At 50.6% G+C, this 20,928-nt stretch overlaps 1 protein-coding gene across 3 annotated transcripts in view; it reads right to left on the reverse strand.

The window, feature by feature from the left end:
* The window catches only part of Thsd4 (thrombospondin type 1 domain containing 4), a 517,345-nt gene that overhangs the window by 3,351 nt on the left and 493,066 nt on the right, over positions 1–20,928 (reverse strand). For all 3 annotated transcript variants that reach the window (XM_055621782.1, XM_055621780.1, XM_055621781.1), the window contains 6 exons: positions 15,249–15,378; positions 14,223–14,427; positions 13,575–13,748; positions 9,307–9,480; positions 6,746–6,925; positions 3,161–3,305 (listed from right to left, as the gene is read on the reverse strand). In XM_055621782.1, coding sequence (XP_055477757.1) covers positions 3,161–3,305; positions 6,746–6,925; positions 9,307–9,480; positions 13,575–13,748; positions 14,223–14,427; positions 15,249–15,378 — 1,008 coding nt within the window. The remainder of the gene's footprint in view (positions 1–3,160; positions 3,306–6,745; positions 6,926–9,306; positions 9,481–13,574; positions 13,749–14,222; positions 14,428–15,248; positions 15,379–20,928) is intronic.

Raw genomic sequence — 20,928 nt, forward strand, 5'->3', positions numbered from 1 at the left:
GGTGAGTCCTCCCCAGCCACCATCAATGCCAACGTGTAGCTCCTTGGCTATGTGTGGGCTCCACTCACTTCCTACTCTCCACTGGACCAGGACCCCAGTGTTTGGCTAGCCAGGCTAGCCAGCAAGCCCAGGGAGCTTCCTGTGTCCTCTTCTCCAGGACCAGCTTTAATGTGGGTGCTGCACATCCAAACTCAGAGACTCATGCTCCTCACCCACCGAGCCCACGCCCCTGGCCCCTGAACATTTCCTCACACTTGAATCGTATTGTGATCGTCCTGAACCACTATGTGGCACTTAACTTAGCTATTACACATACCATAGTTCTTGGCCACTTGTCTGATATTGAATTTATTCCTTCACTTTTATTATTGGGGAGAAATCCATGTAAATATATACTGTATGCATTTCCATTGGTAGACATTTGTTTTGATTTTTTTCTGCTATAATGAACTCTTAAGCATTTTGTGTGTGTGTGTGTGTGTGTGTGTGTGTGTGTGTGTGTGTCTTCTTTCTGGGTTTGAAGACACAGACAGCCTTGCGAGGTGTGATGGCTGCCCTCCAAACTATGGGAAGCTCTTTGTATTTCTCTTGGCAGAACAGCAGAATTTCTCTTTTTTTCCTTTTTTTGGTGGGGGCTGGGAGGAAGCAAGGGTCTCATGTAGCCTCCGTTGGCCTTGATGCTGGAGGATGACCCTGGCGTCCTGATCCCCCATCTCCGGTGCCCTGGGATGATTTCGGTGGGCGCCACCACACCTGGTCTCAGCTGTCATGCTGGCAGCCACTCAGCTAGCTGAGGCGTACCCCAGCAGAACTGCCCCCACCCTGGCCTGTTTGTGTCTGTCTAGGGAATGCTAAGCCATTGCGGTGTGAGGTTAGACACACGTGTCCGTCTTTCTGAGCAGGGTCTCTCGCTGGGAGCAGCTCTTCTCCTGTGGCCTCGCCAGTTCTCCCTGCGCACTAGATCTGAATTGGTGCTGCTCTCTGTGTTGCAATATCTCCTTTGGGCTCGTAGATCTTCTTGTTTTAAAGGATGTCACAAGATAAGGGGACTGTTTCATTTTGTTTTCAGAGACAGGGCTTCTCCGTGTAACAGAGCCCCAGCTGTCTGGGACTCGCTTTGTAGTCAAGGTTAGCCTCGAACTCAAAGAGTCCCACTGTCTCTGCCTCCCAAGTGCAGGGATTAAAGGCGTGTGTCGCACTTGGCTATTGGTATTATAGTATTCTCCCTGGTAACCACTCTGAGGTTTTCATTTAAGAAATTCTTCCCCACTCTAAGATAAAAAAAAATTTTCCCTCAAAGTCTTCTCTTAAAGTTCAAATTTTCTGATTACATTTATATTTCCCTAATTCACCAAGAGCTGGTGACTGTGGTGTTGGTGGTGGTGTGTGTATAAAAGCAGGAATTCAATTTTACTGTTTCCCTATATACATAAGTGTATATGAACTGTCTCATCATCATTCACCGCCTCATCCTTTCCCCAGACTCTTATGCTACTCCATCAAGCATCTTTGGCTTACCTGGGACTTCCTCTTGTATGATTTTACCTCTCCCTGTCCCTTGATTTGGGGGCAGGGAAAGTTCCCCAACACTGTTTAATCCTCAAAATTGCCCTGGTGGTATATCCAATTCATATTTGATACATCCAATAAAAAAATCCTGTATGGATTTTGACTGACATCGCTGGAGGGCTGGGAAGATGGCTCAGGCCGTTACTACGCAAGTGTGAGGACGTGGGTTTGAGCCTCGGGGCCCACTGGAAGGAACTGCAATGTCGCCTGTAACCCCAGCGTGCCAGGACGGGGCAGGTGGCTCTCTGAAGTTTGCTGGCTGGCCACGCCTACACAGTCAGGCACAGGCCAGTGATAGACACCAATGCAAAATAAGGAAAGGAGGAGGAGGAGAAGAAGGTTGTGAACGAGGAGATGTGAGAAAACACTTTAGACGCATCTTAGGAAAATAATCACTATAATCACTCTAAAGTCTCTGCGGGCAGGAGGCTTCAAAAGAAATATCGGTAGAATTCCCACGTCTGGCTCATGTGCACAAGCTGTTTATAGCTATCTGCCTTGGCAATTCCACAGAGTTGAAGTGATTTAAATTTGGATCGGCAGTGATTCCTCGAGTTGCTTTTTAAAGGGCTGCATTAAAGTACAAAAAGAAAGTTGTCTCAGGCACACAGATGAGGGTAATTAAAAACTGCCAGATCCTCGGAAGCAAGGAGCTGCCGTAAGCAGTTCGTGTGTCCTGAAGCCCAGCATGTGCCCTTGGAAGGTTTCTCACTAGTAAGATGTGAGAGGGGCTTGGTTTTTGAAACAGGGTTTTATGTGTCCCTGGCTGGCCTTGAATTTGATACAGGAGAAGGTCATCTTGATCTGATTCTCCAGCCTCAGCCCTGGGCTGTTGGGATTGCAGGCGCTAGCCACCGAGACAGGTTTATGTGGTGCTGGGGTTGAGGCCCAGGGCTCCATACACAAGCTTTCTGACCACTCCAGGCCACGAGGATTCTTAAAAACCGCTCTGGTTGGTCTGCTACACTTAGCCATGCTGTCTTTTCAAAGGAGGAAAAACTATTTCACTTCCAACACAAAATCCAATAAAGGGGAAGAAAAAGAAATTACAAAGTTAACAAAATAGAATATACAAACAAAAGCTGATAACCTTTGATGTGTCTCAAAATGACTCTGTCAAAGCAAAGCTGCTAAAAAGGCCCAAACCAGGGAGATGGGGGAGGGGCGTAGAGGGAGGGAGGGTGGTGCTGGGAGGAGATGAGGGCGCTATAATCAGGATACAGAGTGAAGAGATTGTAAAATAATAATAATAAAATAAAGAAAAATTTAGAAAGTCCAAACCATGAGCCCTCATTATGAAACTCAGAGGACATCCGGAGGGTTGTTGTCTTAAACTATAAAATGAAATAACATTCGAAGTACCCTGACCAGCACCCCCAGCACGAGAGAGAGAGAGAGAGAGAGAGAGAGAGAGAGAGAGAGAGAGAGAGCGTGTGCGCACGCACACACGCACACGCACACACGCGCACACGCACGCACACACGCACTCCATGCTTTGCACAGGTCACGGGGACCTGGCGGAGCCCTTTCGCCCTGGAGAGGACAGAGCTGGAGGGCCCTTCCTTTTCTCTCCGGGGGATCCCGAACTCACCAACTTCAGGGATGCAGTCCTGCGGATTACAGGATTCTCTCTCCTCTGGCTTCAAGCGGGGGTCGCACAGGCTCCCCGGGGTGGCGTCGTCCGACAGGCACCGCGCTTCCCGCACGCGGAACCCGCCTTGGCAGCTCTTGGAGCACTGTGGGGAGGACGGAGGGGTTAGGGGGCCGTCCAGACGTCCCGGGACCAGCAGGCTGCCCCCCCCCCCCCCCCCCCGCGCCCCGTCTGCCCCGCCCACGCCCGGCAGCCGCTGCCGTTCTTTATCATTCCCAAAGCCATATATTAGGGTTTCTAGTCCCATTTTTTTTTTTTTAATTTGGTGACTCTTACATATTTAAAAAAATAAGTGTTTTGTTTTTTTTTTTTTCCTTTAAAAATCAAAGTCAAGTTGGAGGAAGTAGAGGCGGGTAGACATGAAGTGTGCTGTGTAAGTGCAGGACATTTTCAAATGATAAATGAAAAGTATTAAAAAAAAAAGAAAGAAACTAAACAAAACAAGGAGCCGGAGCTAGGACTCAGAGGCCGAGGGCACCGGCTGCTCTTTCAGAGGACCTGGGTTCAGTTCCCAGCACCACGTGGTGGTCCCCGACTGTGTGTAACTCCAGCCCCAGATCTGACGGCCTCCAAGGGCACTGCGGGCAGGCAGCACGCCCACACATGCGATAAAAAGAAATAAGAAGTTAGACAACAGAAAACCCAGGGCCGTGTCTCAGTTGCCTGTTGTAGCTGACGGGCACTTTCATAATTTTTTTTTAATATATTTATTCTTTTATGTGTATGAGCACTTTGTCTTCATGCCCATCAGAAGAGGCACCAGATCCCATTACAGATGGTCACAAGCCACCATGTGCTTGCTGGGAATTGAACTCAGGACCTCTGGAAGAGCAGCCAGTGCTCTTAGCCACTGAGCCATCTCTCCAACCCACTTCCATACTTCTTAATCTACACCTGGAGGTCTCCCTTCCATTGTTTCGTGCTTGTTTAAAAACTAGAATAAATTTTCTTTGAGACAAGGTCTTACCATGTAACCCTGGCTGTCCTGGAACTCACTGTGTAGCCCAGGCTGGCCTCGAACTCACAGAGCTCAGCCTGTCCTGAGAGCAGGGACGGGAGGTGTGCGCCACCACCTCTGACAGTGCTTATTTCTTTCTAGTTACATTTAGTGTGTGTGTTTGCGAGTGCCATGGTGTGTGTGTGTGGAGGTCAGAGGACAACCCAGAGATGAACGCAGGTCTTCGGGTATGGCGGTAAGCGCCTTTTCCAGCTGAGCCATCTCACTGTTTCTCTGTTTTGTTTTGTTTTGTTTTGAGACAGGGCCTCATGTAGCTCAGGCTGGCCCCAAGCTTCCCGTGTAGCTGAGAATGATCTTGAACTTCTCTCCACCTATTGTCTTTAAAATTTATCATTCTTTGACAGTGTCGTTTTCAGATGAACGGATTTGTATTCCAGTTATTCTCCTCCTGTACGATTTCTATCCATCCTTTCCCACCCTTACCTACGCTCTTACTCTCACCAAGTCTGCCTCCTGCTTTCATGTCTGCTTGTGTGACTCATCGAGTTTGGGAAGGATTGCTTGCATGGGCATGGGGTGGACAATTTATCAGTGGTTACGCTGCTGAAGAAAGTAACTGCCCCTTTCCCAGCAGCCTTCACTGTGGACAGCCCCTTGGAGTTGGGCGGGACCCCATGACTCCCTTCCCTGCCTAGGAGGGACAGCTGCTGGGGCCCTCTGGCAGAGGTTTCGGTGGGTAGCCTCGGATTCTCCCGCCTCCCCTCCAGGCTCTGTGGTCATGCCCAGGTTCTTTGGTGCTGACATGGATTCGGGGCTTTGTGCGTGCAAGGCAAGGGCCCTGACAGCTGCGCCACGTCCTCAGCACTTAACTTTCTATTGTGGAAGGAACCGAGAGCCGTTTGCCTGTGGAACTTTCCTAGTCTTGATTGCTGGCTGTATCCCCAATGGCAGATTTTTAACACATTCCTGTTTTCCTATTTCCTGGGAACTGTTAGCTGGATCCACAGGAGGCCGAAGCACAGCCTGAGCCCCAGGGTCCTGCGGTCATCTCTCTTTTAGGGATGTCAGCAGCCAGAGACATGCAGTGTCTCCATCTACTTAGCTCACCTGGTGTAGCAAAATGGGGACATTCGAATCCCCAATAGGGCTCAGTATTTAAGACTCCTGCCTCCACAGTCACCAGCTCTGAAGACAGGGTCAGAATCCATCCCTCTCAGAATGAAGCAGCTCTACCACTTCCACCCGTTAGGGATTCTGAAGTCATCTCTGACTTATGCAGACATGGATTTAAACATAGAGCATGTTTCATCCCACCCACCGCGGCCACTTTTACTGGTGTGCAAGCTGCCCCCATCCGTGGCCAGCAGGAACCTCCTAACGCTGCCTCCAGAGTCTTCTGGACGTGAACATGTCTTGGGGGACTTCCTCGCAGCTGATGTGGCAGGTTGGGCAGGGTAGCTTATGGAGCTGCCATGCTCTCTCAAAGCCTCTGTGCTTCCTGCTAGTGTCAATCAAGGCTGTACTCTGGAGGGCAGAAAGTCCCTTTGCCACTAGATTTCTAGGCTCTTTCAGTGGGTGGAACTGGGAAAGAATTTCTAAAAGACAATTTATTATTATTATTATTATTATTATTATTATTGGTGTTTTGAGACAAAGTTTCTCTGTGTAATAGCCTTGGCTGTCCTGGGACTTGTGTTGTAGACCAGGTTGGCTTTGAACTCAGAGATTCACCTGCCTCTGCCTCTGCCTCCTGAGTGCTGGGATTAAAGGTGTGCGCCACCACAGCCAGCTACCTAAAGACAACTTATAAGTTCACAGATGATGGAACACTTGTGTGTGTGTATGTCCCTGTGTATGTGTGGGGTACATGTGCACACGTGTGGGTATTCAGGTGCAGGCCAGAGGTTGATGACAGAGGCCCTTTCCAGTTTTCTCTCCACTGTGTTGACTTGGTTACTCTGGAGGGAGGTAGTCTTTCTATGCACGGTGGCGGTCCTGGCACCGGTTATGTAGAGCAGCTGGCCTTGAACTCAGAGATTGCCAGCCTCTGCCTCCTGAGCTGGGACTAAAGGCATGTCCACCGTGTGTAGCTCTCCGTTTTATTTTTTGAGTTAGCATCTCTCACGGAACCTGAACTCACCATTTCAGCCAGCCTGGCTGACCAGTGAGCTCCAGGTCTCTACCTGAGATACCCTGTCCCTCCCCCAGGGCTGGGCGGCAGGCGCTGCGGAACCCAGCTTACAGTGCAGTGCTTTAACATTGTCTGAGTCCTTCAGCCATCAGACACTCCCCGCAGCAATTCTGTCAGAATTCAGCAAGGACACCTGGAACCTGCCTGTTAAACACAAGTTTCACAGCTCGGAGGGGCCGGGAATTCGTCTTTTCAAGTGAGATCCTCCAGATACACCCTGAAGCTTGAGAATCATTGCATTATGAACATTTCCGCGTGGAAGCCCACATCTGCGAGCTTCAGGGTCCCCCCTCCTTGTGACCACAGGCAACCCAGCATCTCTTCCTGGTTGGGCCGAGGACCCCACCTGGGTCATCTGCAGGCCACCGCAACTCACCATGCTCCACTCTGTGCTGAACCATTTAGCTCCGCAGGGCTGGAGGTGGCAGGCTTGCTGGCTTGGGGGCTTCTCCAGGAAGGAACACTCAGAAGGGTCTAGCACTTCAAAGGTGTCTGCATTCTTCCTAACACAGATCACCTCCCTCTGCTGTGTCCCACTGCCACACTCAACAGAGCACTGGAGGAGAAGAAGCAGAGACAGATGGATGTCACACTCCCTCAGGAGCGCCCTTAGGTCTCCTGCCTGAGCTGCTGCCCTGACTTCCGGTAATGACGGACCATGCCCTAGAACAGCACTGGATGGAATGGACCCCTCCCTCCCAGTTTGGTTTCCGCCAAAGTGTTTTATCAGAGCAACAGGAAGGCAAAGCAGGAGGCTCTTCTTAACAGCCCGGGGAGGCGGGCATTGTCTTCTGTGACTGAGGAGAGATCACCCCGCATCAGGAATCCCATGAGATCGGAGCTGGGTTTAGTCACACCGGTGTCCCACAGGGACGCTCACCAGAGCAGCACTGGAAACACTCCAAACCCTTCTCTCTGAATCTTTCAAATCTTACAGATTTTATCAGTCAAAACATTAAAAGTCCAAGAAGAGAACATGTTCCCATGCTGTCTACAAAAACAAGTCATTGACATGGTTGAGATTAGAAAATATCTGCATATGTGTGTGTGTAATACATATGTATATATGTATGTGTATATATGTATATGTATATGTGTATGTGTGTGTATATATATATATTTTCCCCCCCCCAAGACAGGGTGTCCTGTAGCCCAGGCTGGCCTCAACCATGTAGGAGAGGATGATCTTGAACTTCTGATCTTCTGCCTTTACCTTCCACGTTCTGGGCCTCACGCCTGTTAGGCAAATATTCAGCCACTGGGGCGCTCCAGAACTAATATGAATCTATAGATGTCTAATTTTATGCGTGTGGGCTTGCATGTATGTGTGTGCCACATAAGTGCCTGGTACCCACGGAACCAGAAGAGGGTACCGATCCCCCGACCTGGAGCTAAGGACGGTTGTGACCCCACGCGTGTGCCGGGAACTGAGGTCAGCTCTTCAGCAGGAGCGGCAGCGCTGGCAGCTGCCTCCAGCCCCCAGTTTCACATCCTCGTATTCTGACCGGCTGTTGTACTCTGCACACCGCAGGCACCCTAACGACCATTGCTGAGGTAGATGAGGCTGGCCTTGGATTTTCCACCATCCTGTTGGGATTACAGGTGTGTCTCACCACCCCTGGCTTGACGGTTGTTATGGCTGTGTGTTATTTTAATGGGTAATGACAAATGAAAACACCCTGAGGTCACGCACATTCCCATTGAAGTTTGCTTTTGTCTTTGAATAACTGCTTCTTTAAAACTGCGCTTGGAGACAAGGTCTCACTGTGAGTGCTGCTCTCCTGGAACTCACTATGTGGACTAGGCTGTCCTTGAACTCACAGAGTTCTACCACCTCTGCTGGGACTAAAGGCATGTGCTACCATGCCTGGCTGAAGAGTTTTTCCTTAAAATGGACCCGTGGGACAGGGTGACCGGGGAAAGACAAATGGATCTTTCTTCTTCCTGCCCTTCGCTGTCAGCTTGCTTTCCAAAGGGCCTGTATCAGTTACAGGGGGAAAGCTGGCCAGCTCTATCAGGTCTGTTTTTAAAGCCACTTCAAAAAAATTCTCTATGGAGCAGAGTCTGGATAATGTACAAATCATGACCTTCAGCCAAAAGGCCGTGGAGAATCAGCCAGGCCTGGGAGCCAGTGCTAAGAGGGCCAACAGCTCAGATCCAAAGTGGCTTGGGGGGGGGGGGGAGGGGCAGTCACTAGGATGGCTCTCTCTATTTTCCCTGGGGGTTCATGTTCAATGCTGGAACAGGACGGAAAAAAGTAGCCATTAATTTTCAAGTTACTTTAGATTTTTTATTATCTGTTCTTTATAACATATACTTCCAGCTTAAAAAAAAATCTGTGTGTATGATGCATGTGTGTGTATGTGTGCATGCATGTGTGAGGGCAGACAAACATGCACCGTGGCGTATTGTGGACGTCCCACAAGCTTGTCTTGTTGGCCCTCACAGTCTGCTTTGAGGCAGGGTCTCTCGATGCTCGAGCTGGGTATTCCAGGCCGGCCTGGAGCTTGGGTAGAGCCTCCTCCCTCTGCCTCCAGTGATGGGGTTAAGGGTGTGTGCGTCCACACCCAGCCCCACCTCCAGATTTTTAAATGGAACCTTCCGACCTCATCAAGTACTGACAAACCAGCTTAACCAGTGGCAGCGACACAGCAGCAGACACAGCAGCAGGAGCCACCTGCTGCATTTCCTGTGTGTCAGGCACTAGGCTACTCACGGTTACTCCCTGAGGCACAGGTATTTGTTCTGTTTACTGAAGTAGCGTAAGTGAACACAGCAGAAGGGGGCACTTGTAGGCTGGATGAGGCACCAGGAACACAGCGGCGTTTGCAGGTCACAAGTAGCAGCATTGCATCCTTTAAGGACAGAGCGGTGTGCCCGGCTCTGGCACTCTCCTGACCCCGGGGACAGAGCGGTATGCCCGGCTCTGGCACTCACCTGACTCCAGCCGCCAGTGAACCACTCCACCCTGCCTGTGCAGGGCCCGTTGTCACACGGCGTAGTCTCTGCTGGCCGGTTGTTGCCGCAGCCTTCCAGAGGCAGGCTGCTGACAAGGTTGGTCATGCACACCACAGAACGAGTCCTCACTCCGGCCCCACACTCCGCCGAGCACTGCAGGACAGAAGGAAGCCGTGTTAGCAGGGCGATACTTCCGAATGATGCCTTGGCCTCACCGTCCCTCAAGCTCTTTCCTCTGTAAGTGGCTGACAACCTCTCCCGCACACCACACGGTGTGCTTCACCGCAGGAGTCTCCTCCTCATCGGTTACTTTCACTTCAGTGGTTTTAGTTGCTCATGGACAATGTTTGCACCCTTTATATGGGAGACTCTAGAGACAGACAACTTGTCAGTTGTAAGCGGTCATTCTTCTAGACTTGCATCCCAGCATTCTCCCCTCACCCCACGCTGCGGCATGGCTGCAGTCCGAGACGTGAGAGGCTCTGAGGGCACACGGTTCCCTCTTCCCGGAGGCCCTTCCCCTCACCAGGAAACACCAGAACCTGAGGGACGGTCTCCAATGCCCTTCCTTAAGAACGTCCTTGCTGCCCTTTCACATACCCTGCAGCCTTTACGTCACACGCTGCTCCCATCCCCTTCCTTCGTCTCTCAAATTGTTTAAGAGTTTTGTGTGTATATACAATGTGTAAGTATGTAAATATGTTCTGTGTATGTGTGAGTATGTGTAGGTGTGTGCACACCTGTGAGGGGTGCTGGAGTTCATGTTGGGTGTCTTCCTCATTCGATTTCTACCTTATGTTTTGAGTCGGGGTTCTCACTGAGCCTGAAGCTCACCAGCTTATCTACACCGCCTGACCAGGGAGCCCAGGGACCCACCCCTCCAGCGCCAGGCTTGCTAGAGAGAAGAGAAAATTCTCATAGACCAGAGCTGGTTAATTAAACAACCTTTCTCTCCTGCCACTTCAACTCATGGCTTTGTCCCTGCCACATTTGCCATCTTGTGATGGCCAAAGCCCTTTTCTCATGCCATGTCACTATGTATTTTCCTCCTTGTTGGAGCAGAGCACAAGCCCTCTAAACATGCTAGCTTTTTGTGGTCTTCACTTCTTTCCCATGAAGTTTTCTTTGTAACATAAAACATTAACATCAAATTTCATATATATATATGTGAAATATATATTAACATCGCATTTCATATATACCATATACATTTGCCATATACATGAATGTGATGTTATTGTATATTTCATATATGTGTATATATATATATATATATATATATATATATATATATATATGAGAAATTTGATGACAAAATAATATGGCTCTCTAGTTGAGCTTTTGTTAGGGCACTTGCAGGCTGAAGCCAGAGAGAACCTAAGGGTGTAGGGAGTTCTGACCCAGCTGGGGTCACAGCTGTCTTTACTACTTTAACCGTTTGTATCATTATGAAGATTCTGAGACAATGAATCAACTCTTTGGATTAATAAAGCTATTTGTTGTGGTAAAGGGATAACGAAGGCTGGAAACATTTTTTGTTCTACTTTATGTGGTCTAAAGTTCACAACTGTGAGATTTAAGGTATTTAAAATCTTTTGTACAGAAAAGTAAGTCAAGGGGGCTGGAGAGATGGCTCAGCAGGTACTAGTGCTCGCTAGCTGGGCATGGTGGCAAAAGCCTTTAATCCTAGAACTTGGGAGGCAGATCTCTGTGAATTTGAGGCCAGCCTGGTCTACACAGTGAGCTCTAGGGCAGCTGGAGCTACACAGAAAGACCTTGTATCAAAATTTTTAAAAAAGAAAGAAGAGAAAAGAAGAGAAAAAAGGTGTGCTTGCTGCCTTGGCGGAGGGCCTGAGTCTGGTTCCAGCACCCACCCAGAACTGATCTCAGCTGTGTGTAACTACGAGTCTCAGGATCTGATGCCCTTGCTGTCGTCTGTGGCCACCACATGAGCATGGTACAGACACACATACACACAAGCAGATAATAAACAAATCAGCAGAGTGAACTAAGTGCTGTTGACTGTGATGTCTACAGACACTTCTCCCTGCATGGCTCCCACCTGACAATGAACTTAGTCTTCTGCTTTCCACACTTAGGCTGTACATGTGCCGGGCCAGGCGGGGTCTCTAGATCACCCATGTTCTCAATTAGTCAAAGACGGAGTCAGAGCCCGGGGAGGGGACCGGATGGTGGGACCTGAAAGAGCTTCTCTATTTCACAGTGGCTGGGGAAAAGCTGGCCGGATTTGGATTTGAAAGGAGCATCTCAGGCCTTGGAAGCCTGCCGGCAAGAGCGGGGGAAGACGGGGAACCCCTCACGCAGCAGGGACTGGGCAGCGCACATTGGCTCTTCACCCTTAGACATGCTCCTGAAAGCTGGGCCGGGCCTGCTGCGGTAGGCAGAAAAGAGATAGCACCGCAGTCACGCCCTGATGCCAGCAGCAGCTCACTATAAGGCTGTCATAACTGTTTCTCGGTTGCTCTCCATCTTATTTTTATGATTGATTTATTTTTATTTTGTGAGACAGGAATTATTATATAACCCTGGCTGTCCTGAAACTTGTGGTATAGACCAGTGTATCCTTGAACTCACAGAGATCGACCTGCCTCTCCCTCCTGAGCGCTGGGATTAAAGGCTCGAACCACAATGTCTGGATTTTCACCTTATCTTTCGAGTCAAGGCCACTCGCTGAACCTGGAGCTCACTGAGACAGGCTGACTGGGGAACTCTACCTCCCCTGGACTAGAATTACAGATGCCACCATCATGCCTGGCTTTCATGTGGGTGCTGGGATCTGAACTCAGGCCCTCAGGCTTGAGCAGCAGTCACTGTACCCACCGAGCCATCTCCTTAGCCCCTACCTTCTTCTTCTTCAAAAGGTCCACCATTTCAGCCACCACAAGCTTTGTCTTCACCACTCTCATGCCGTTACCTTCTTTCCATTCGTCCCCAGAATCCCTCTTTCAGAGAAATTCCATTTTTGTCTCTTACAGATGAACTCAACTGACTTCGGGCTCCTCTTGCCTAAGGGGGTGACTCAGAGCAGCTCATTTGCCCTCGAGTTTTCTTTAACAGCTCGGCCCTGAGAAAGACCAGACTTCTGGGGTTGGGGACGGTGTGGAACAACATGCTTTTTAGCCTCTGAAGATCAGGGAAGGTGCCTACAATCACTGCATGTCTACTGTACCCCAGATACCAAATCTATGAAGTCATCCCTAATCTATAGAATGCTAAGGAGAAGCAAGCAGTCCCCCCACCAACTGCAGAGACCCTTGGTCCTCATAGGAGTCTATAAACCCGAGTCATCTCTGGCCTTTTTGCCAAAGCTTGTATTGCAGCTGGTGTTCCTCTGAGCAAAACAGCTGCCATCTTTAACAGATCAGCTGAGCCTGCTTGTAAGAGTCAGTCAACTGGGCCTGGGGAGTGTTGACATTCCTCAGGGAGGGAGGACATGGTGGGGGGTTCCTGGACTTCGCTTCAGGCTCCAGCCACTGGCATGCAGTTCTCCGACTGCACATGGCCTAGGAGCATCTGAGAATATAGAGTGGGGGCGGTGAGGACTGTGGTGTTGGAGTAGGAATTGTCCCCACACACAGGCTCATATATTTGAAGGCTTGTTCACCGGGAGTATCACTAGTTGAGAGGGATTAGGAGGTGTGGCCTTCTTGGAGGAAGTGTATCACTGGGGGTGGGATTTGGGGTTTCAAACGCTCCAGTCAGGCCCAGTATCTCTTCTCCCTGTTGCCTTCGGATCTGGATCTGGATGTAGAACTCTCAACTTCTCCAGCAACGTGTGTGCCTGGTGGAGCCTTGTTAATCCCTCCCCCTGCCCACACCCTGACAATAACAGACTAAACCTCTGCAACTGGAAGCAAGCCCAACTAAATGCTGTCTTTTTGCAGACGTTGCCATGGTCATGGCGTCTCTTCACAGCAAAACTGACTGAGACAGTAACCAGAGAGGGGACCCAGCTCTGCAGCCATGGAGAAGCCGCCCTGCGTCTCCTGTGTGCTGGGCTCACCTTCACTCCCGTGCCAACCCCTCGCCCACGCTCTGCAGGCAAGCCTGCAAACTCTGGTCTCCCAGTTTGCCACTGGAATCTAGGAGGAGGAGGGGGATGTCCCCGGCGTCTCTCTGGGGAAGGAATCAACCTGGGATTCTGAGCTACCAGCGTGTCTCTGAGCCTCGGTGAAATCCCGAGCCACGAGGGATCCCCTCCTGATCTGTGCCCTCGGCACACTCACCCTCTCGCTCCATTCTGTGAGGAACCAGCTCTTGGCACAGGGCCCCATGTCGCAGTTCTCGATGTCGTTCGGCCGGAGCTTCATGTTGCACTCCTCGTCGTCCACCACGTCCCCGATGTTGCTCACACACTTGACATCTCGCTTCCGCTGCCCCACCCCGCAGGGCACTGAGCACTGAAACACAGCGGGCTTGGCTGTTGTGTCCTCGTTCTTTGTCACCTGCTCCTCAACAGCTGATGTGAGGAGGCCCCCGCTTTGTCGGGAACCCCCAGGGGAGTGGGATGGGGAAGGGGCGATCATAGGAAAACTCCACGACCTGTTCCTCTAAGAACCTTCTTGGATGGCATCCTGCTTCCCGGCCTGCTCTGGGCCTCAGCCTTCCATCTGCGGGAGGGGTGCACAGCACTGGAAGGTGCTGGCTCTGCTAGGAGTTGCTAACTTTCTTTTGACACATGGGCAGCTTAGGGCAGGTGAAGTCTGCAGGCACAAGACCCACACAGGCTCACCCGCGAGACTAGATGCAGGCATGCACACTGAGCTATTGCTGTGAGCTGTGTTTGCAAACAGGCTAACCCGGCAAACATTCCCCCCTTCCCAAGCGTTATGCATCCTAGTAGGAGCTATGGAGAGAGAGGCGGAGGCCCCTACCGAAGTCCAGTCGGTCCGAATCTGCCACTCGCTGCAGATCTTGAGCTGGCAGGTGCTGGTGGTCTCTGGCTTCTCCAGGTGCTGGCAGCGGTAGGGCTGCACGGCCAGGCTGCGGTTGGCATACACCTGGCGGCACAGGACCTGGCGGTGCTGCATGCCCAGGCCACAGGTTTTGCTGCACTCGGACCACTCCCCGATGTCCCAGCTGGTCCGTGGAATGGGTTCGGGGTGGGCAGAGGTGGAGAGAAGACTAGTTAACGGCAAAATCCCCGGGGTCCCCTTTTCCCAGAGCAGAGCCCACAGGCTGGGGGCTGTGACAGAGCCTGCTGGGTATGCTGTTTACCTGACGAGACTGCCCAGGCTTTCTGTACAGTTACAGAGAGAGGAAGTCCAGATGACTTCTATCTGGTGATCAAGGCAGAACCCCTCAAGGATCCCTCAGATTAGCTTACTTTCCCTATAACACTAACCCACTTGGGACCCAAGAGATCTTACTCCAGGCATCCTCTACTGTCCACCATTTCCGAGCCCCAATCTTGACAGTTACTGGATGAGACATGATCGTGAATTCAGTATGTATTTGGATAAAATTTTTTTCCTTTACTCTAAGGATCAAGCTTTGACCTTTTAGGACCCACCCCAACCTACCTGAGACCGTCTCAGTTATCACTCAATAACTCGCTGCCAACCTCTCTTGGGCATGCCCCTGACTCCTCCAGGCCAACTTGGCCTCACCTGTCTGTGTGCTCAGCTCACCTATAAACTGCCTCCCTGGGTTCTCACTCCTGTGGCCTCCCCTGTTTTCCCGGATGGGCTTCCTAGCTAAGCCCAATCGCTTGTGACAGACCATCAGCAACCCAGCTCTCCCAGAAGGACAGGCCGGCTTGCTCAGCAGTCTATCCCGCACGCAGTTCCAGCCAGCGTTTGCACATCAAATTTATCTGGGGCTAAAACCTCAACTAAGAGGTTATGGTCGTCAAGCAGACGTGGCCTGATGCCAGGCTGCCTATCCAGGAGGCTTCTTACAAGGCTGGGCAGGGGAACAGGCTGCAGGGCTCCTCCTCCGGGGTCGGCTTCATGCTGGGGTCGCAGTAGCTGTCGGGAACCTCCTCGTGGGTGTTTCTGTGCACACAGCGGAAGACAGGGTACTGCGATCCTGCAACGACAGGGAAGGCGCCTGAAGTCTGGTCCACACCCTGGGATGCAGGCACCTGGGTGTCAACGGAAGCAGATGCAGGACCAGAGGCACCAGGTCCCATAGCGCTTCAGTTTGTTTGCTGATATAGACACAGCCACACATCTCTAGCGGGGGCTGTGGCTGTGAAGTGGGGACACACACACACACACACACACTCGCGTGTCCCCATTCAGCCATGAACCCATATACATTATACACACGTGTACATTCATGTATGCACTCACACAAATGCACACACAGGGACGGTGGAAGAGCTCACTAGTGGATGGAGTGAGTGTGGATGGGCCCAGCAGAGGCTTTTCCAGTACTGTGTAGAGGTGTCAGCGAGAAAATGCCCTGGAGGGCGTAGCTGTGAATGGAGACCTGGCCGGGCCCAGGTGTCTGCGCACGCGTGGCAGGGAAGGTGGCTGTCCTCGGGACCGATATGGAGCGAACTGGCCTGCTAGCCAGGTGAGTGTACCTGAGGCCGAGGCAGAGGAGAGTCAAGACTTCCAGAAGAGCCTTGGAACACATTTCCCGCGCCCTAACTGTCCTGCTTCAGGCTCCGGCTTCTCAGCACAGCCGCTGCCCATGGGCAGGGCAATCCCGGCTCACCCCTCGGACCCCGGCACCTAACAGAGGTCTCTCAGCTCGTAGTACTTTTCTAGAACGCTAGCAACTGCTTCCTGTTTTTGTTTTGAATGCACAGAAGAGTTTCACTGCCTTAAAAAAGACAAACATTTTCTATAAAAAGCCAGTTAAGGGTGGTTTCTAGGCCTAGCTTCAATTTTGCCTTTCTCTCTGCTGCCACCTCCTGGCCGAACTTGAGTGTTCCTGGAGGTCCTTAAGCGGAGTGTTAACTGTGGCCCCAGACTAGGCCGACGCTCTTCCTAGGCGGAGCGCTGTCAATCATTTAAAGCCACTTTATCTGTACTTCTAACAGGTCAGAATTCTTTTTAAAGAACGGTAACTCACTACAATTTGAGCTGTACCACAGAGACTAACTTTTAAAGTTCCTTTAGAAACCTTTTATTAGGTTTGCTCTTTGACAGTTCTCTCCACGGAGGCAGCGCATTCTGATTCCCCACACTCTCGCCCTCCCACCTGTCGTCGCCTGCTCCCTTCAGGGAGTCCATACCTGCTGATGTAAAGCCAGTTAAAAACCCGAGCCGAGGAGGTGCTGGGCTCTGGGGACCCTGCTAGCTGCTCTCCGGGTCACCTTGCTACCGTGACAGAGCATCAAGCTGCCTTCTAAGCGCTTATGTTCGTACCTGTTTCTCTGTCTTAGAGAAGTGTCCCTCCTCGGCAGATGGCTGCACAGCCACACGCCGTTCAAGAGACTGAGAGCTCAGCCACAGCTTTTAGCACAAGTGCCTCAAGGTCATCCATCACGGGTGTGACACAGGGACCCTTCACGCTGGCCTCGCCTGACACCCTGAGCCCCTAGTGAGGTTTATATAAGAAATATAACAGTTTGTAAGAGAGCCTTGTGTCTGAGATATCCTGTGTTGAGATTACTGCAGTGAAGATGTACACGTAGCTACAACGCAAGACCGTTATTTACAATCTTGCAATTAAGTTCAACTACCAGCTGACTTAAAAGCAGTCATGACTACGGAATTAATAGCAACTTCCTCTTTGGTATTAAGCTTTGTTCAGCAACGTGCCTGCGCCCCTTTCATAGGGCATAGTTTATTCCACATTTAAAGATCAATTTCTCCTTATTGTAGGGGTATTTTGGCTGCAGGTATGTCTGTGCACCACATCTGCACAGCGGCCGCAGAGGCCAGAGGACAGCGTCAGAGCTCTGGAGTTTCAGCTGTCAGCTACCATGCGGGTGCTGGAAATCAAACCTGGATCCTCAGGAAGAGCAGGCAGTGTTCTTAACTGCCGAGCCATCTCTCCAGCCCCAGGAGACATTTTTAAATTAAATTCGACCAACATTGAGCACATTGTGCCTAGTTACAAAGATGAATAAGACTCAGCCCACAGCCTGCAGTGTGCACTTGAAACGGAGCTATTAGGGGATTAAGTACAGATCTTAGGTAGCCCGCTCCTTTCCTCCTAGACCATGCAGGTTATTTTTTTTTTCACTTACAGCTTTGTGGGGTGAAAAGCAAGAGTAAGGTACCCCAGCTGCTTGGCACTCACAGAAGGAGGAACCTAATACATTTAGCACAATGATATCGGATACCGTAGGAACACTCTGTGCTGGAAGATGGGCCTTGCGTGGGGTTGTCTGGCGGATGGCCACTGCTTGCCTCCCCTCCCATTTGGCTGTTTTTACATGCATTGCCCATTGTCCATGGTCCAGCTCCATGGAAAAGTACCAAAGAAATGAAACCAGAGGCTCTTTGTCTCTCTGATGCTGAAAAAATATCGGCTTTTTAACTTTTGCCTCTGGTTTCTGTATCTGTGGAGCAGGACTTGGCTCGTCACCTGCAGTTCTTCCATTGTTTAAGACTGCGAAGCAATGGTTCCTCTGGTTGCCAACAAGCAAGGAGAGGGTGGGGGGAGGCACTGGCTGGCTTCAGGCAACCTGGCTCATATGCAGCCACAGTGATCTACACAGATACATGCCACCCTGGGAATGGAAGCAGAGACTGAGGTCTGTAAGACACTATAAAGAGTCGGACAAAAGAAGGATCAGGAAAAAACTGACTAACCCCAGACTTGGAAGCACAGGAACCAAAAAGCCAACCCAGGAAATTGGCAGAGTCTGAGCATCATGGTTGATGGCCACAGTGATCAAGAGCCACTCCTGGGTGCCTTCCTGAGAAAATGCAGTCTTGGTTGGTAGGGTGCTGCCTAAAGCAATTTCTTAATGCTTAGACATGCAGGGGAGAAGAGCAGGCCTGGTGAGCTCCACCAGGGGTCATGGGAGCCATCCGAGAGGGGTCTGTGAGGCTCAGCTGGTGGCCGCTCCAGGGCAGAAGACCACACTGAGCCAGCGCACTTGCCATTGGTTCTGAGGACTCAGTTGAGCCACATGCTTTACACATCTGCACGGCTCGTGCCCTGAACGTCTGTTGCCATCTCTCCAGTGGAGCACAGGTTCCGGCTGTGTCCATCATTGCCCAAGGGCTGTGTGTGTGGCCAAACGTAGCTATGAATGTGGCTCAAGAGGAACGCTGTAAGCTTAAAACAGCAGCAGCAGCACTGAACGTGACTGTGAGGCTCGTGGGCAGGAACTCTGTGGATGGAAATATTACGGCACAGCATCAAAAGGACGGAAAGGCGTCCTGGGGAAGCGAAGAAGGCATTTGTCAGCTCCCGCTGTTTGTCACATGAGAAAGGAGGGGAAAACGAGTCTCCACTCACGTTTTATTTCCAAGGCACCTCTTCAGAAACACAGAAACTTCATAAGCAGTGCTGTTTGCAGGGCTAAAGACGTGAAGGCGACAGTCACCCCAGACACTCAAGCAGCAAATGCCAAGTGTGGCATGCACATGCGCACGTGGGTACATATGGACCACACACTTACAATGGGGCGTGAGTGCTGCTTTTCACACTTTACATTCTGGGCGTGTGCACGCGCGTGTGTGTGTCTGCCTGTCCAAGGTAAAGAGTACACATGGTTTAACTTGGACACCGAAATTTACCTTCTCGGGACTAGACAGATGGCTTAGCAGGTAAGAGTGCGTGGTGCTCTTCCACAGGAAGGTTCAGCTCCCAGTCACCCATAATGCCAGTCCCGGAGGATCTGACGCCCTCTTCTGGCCTCTTTGGGACCTTCCTTCATGTGGTGCACGTCAACTATGTAGGCATTTAGAAAACTAAATCCACATTCTTTATGTTCTTCACAGGGCAAAAATAACAAAGGCATAAACACTACTCTTGTGCCTTTTCTGATAGTTCGCACTGTGTACGTTTGAAAGGTGGCAACAATTTTAAACATCAGTTTATTCAGGAAACAGCCGAGGAACTCACAAAGAGAAACATCCTGGGCTCGCCATTATGCTGAGCACACAGGCTGGGAAAGCAGACACCCAGAGCGAGCCTGCAGCCAAGGGGAGGAATGTGTCCTGATGAGCTGTGAGTCCTCGGAAAGAGTGCTCACCGGAACCATGCAGGGTCAGGCAGGCAGGGTCACCTGACCTGGGGCTTGGAATATGTGATGGTTAACATTATAACCTTGAAAATCGCCCATGAGACAAGTCTCTAAGCATGTCTGGGAGTATCCAGTTAACTCACTCGGGAAGACCCACCGTACCCGTGGGTGACACCATTCCCTAGGCTTGTGCCCTAGACTGAATGAAAAGGAGAAATGGGGCCGAGCGCAGGCGTTGATGGCCTCTGCTGCCTGACTGTGGATGCCACGTGACCAGCTTCTCCACGATTCTGCTGCTGCAACTTCCTACCTGACGGGTGGCACCCACAAACTGTGAGCCCCAGCAAACCCTTCCTTCCGGTCTTTTGTCACAACAATGAGACTAACATGGAGTATGAAGAGGACAGTAAAGGAGGGAGAGGGAGAGAGCTGGGGGCACAAATGGCCAGAATCTTTGATTCTACAGTGCTCCTCCATCATGTCTGCTATGGGCAGGCAGCAGGGTTACACGCGTGGGCCCTTGCCTCACTAGACCCACAGAACATTACCGTGTGGTCCCTGGACAGAGAGGGAAGAATCTTCTATACACATAATCCTGGATTGCAAATCACACAGTGACAGTTTTCATTTGAGATATCTGGGCACCACACCAATTTGTAAGTGGCAGAAGAATTGGAAGAAAGTCCATTTGGATCCAGGTTCCTTTGTCAATGCTGAAATGCCTACTTATCTCTAATAATACCTTGGATAAAATCTTATTGAATGACTTTGGCCTTTTGGAAGAATTATGTCTAGCTGTCTGACTCTGTCAAGACAGGTCTACAGGCATCTCATTTTCCCGTATAAACTTATAATAGAAGCCAATTCAGTCACTCTTCAGGCCTCATTCTCCATGTTCATGTAGTCTGAGCACAACAAAGCCGGTGCAATAAGAGCTCATCAGGTAATTCTCCAATTACCAGGTAGAGTCATGGTGGAATCGCCAAGGCCTTGGGCACAGAGAACTCCAGCACTCACCCCCACTCTCCTACCCCCTGAATATGGAAAGAATCAAAGCCTTCAATTCTAGTCCCAAAAGCCATTAGGCCAGTGCTCTTCTGAAAAAGATACCCTCAGACTCAAGATTCTCTTTGTGCGTGTGTCCACATGTATAAACGTCGGAGGATAACCTGGGGTGTTGGTCCTCATTTTCTACCTGGTTTAAGGCAGATTTACTTTGTTGTTTCTGCTGGGCAGGCCAGGACAGGTAGCTTGGAGGTGCCTGGGAACTCTCCTGTTCCTATCTCCCATCTCTTCATAGGGCGCTTAGGCTACATGGCTAACTCTTATTCGGGTTTTGGGATTTGAACTCAGGTCCTCATGCTCGCAGAGCAAGTGTTCTCACATACTGAACCATCTCCCCAGCCCAGATTCAAGTCTCTTGAAAAAAGAAAAAAAAAAAAAAACTAATCATCAAATCAATGTCCAGGTGGATCACA

The sequence above is a fragment of the Psammomys obesus genome, unplaced genomic scaffold (assembly GCF_907164565.1).
Source record: "Psammomys obesus unplaced genomic scaffold, mPsaObe1.curated_primary_1811, whole genome shotgun sequence".
NCBI classification, from domain to species: domain Eukaryota; kingdom Metazoa; phylum Chordata; class Mammalia; order Rodentia; family Muridae; genus Psammomys; species Psammomys obesus.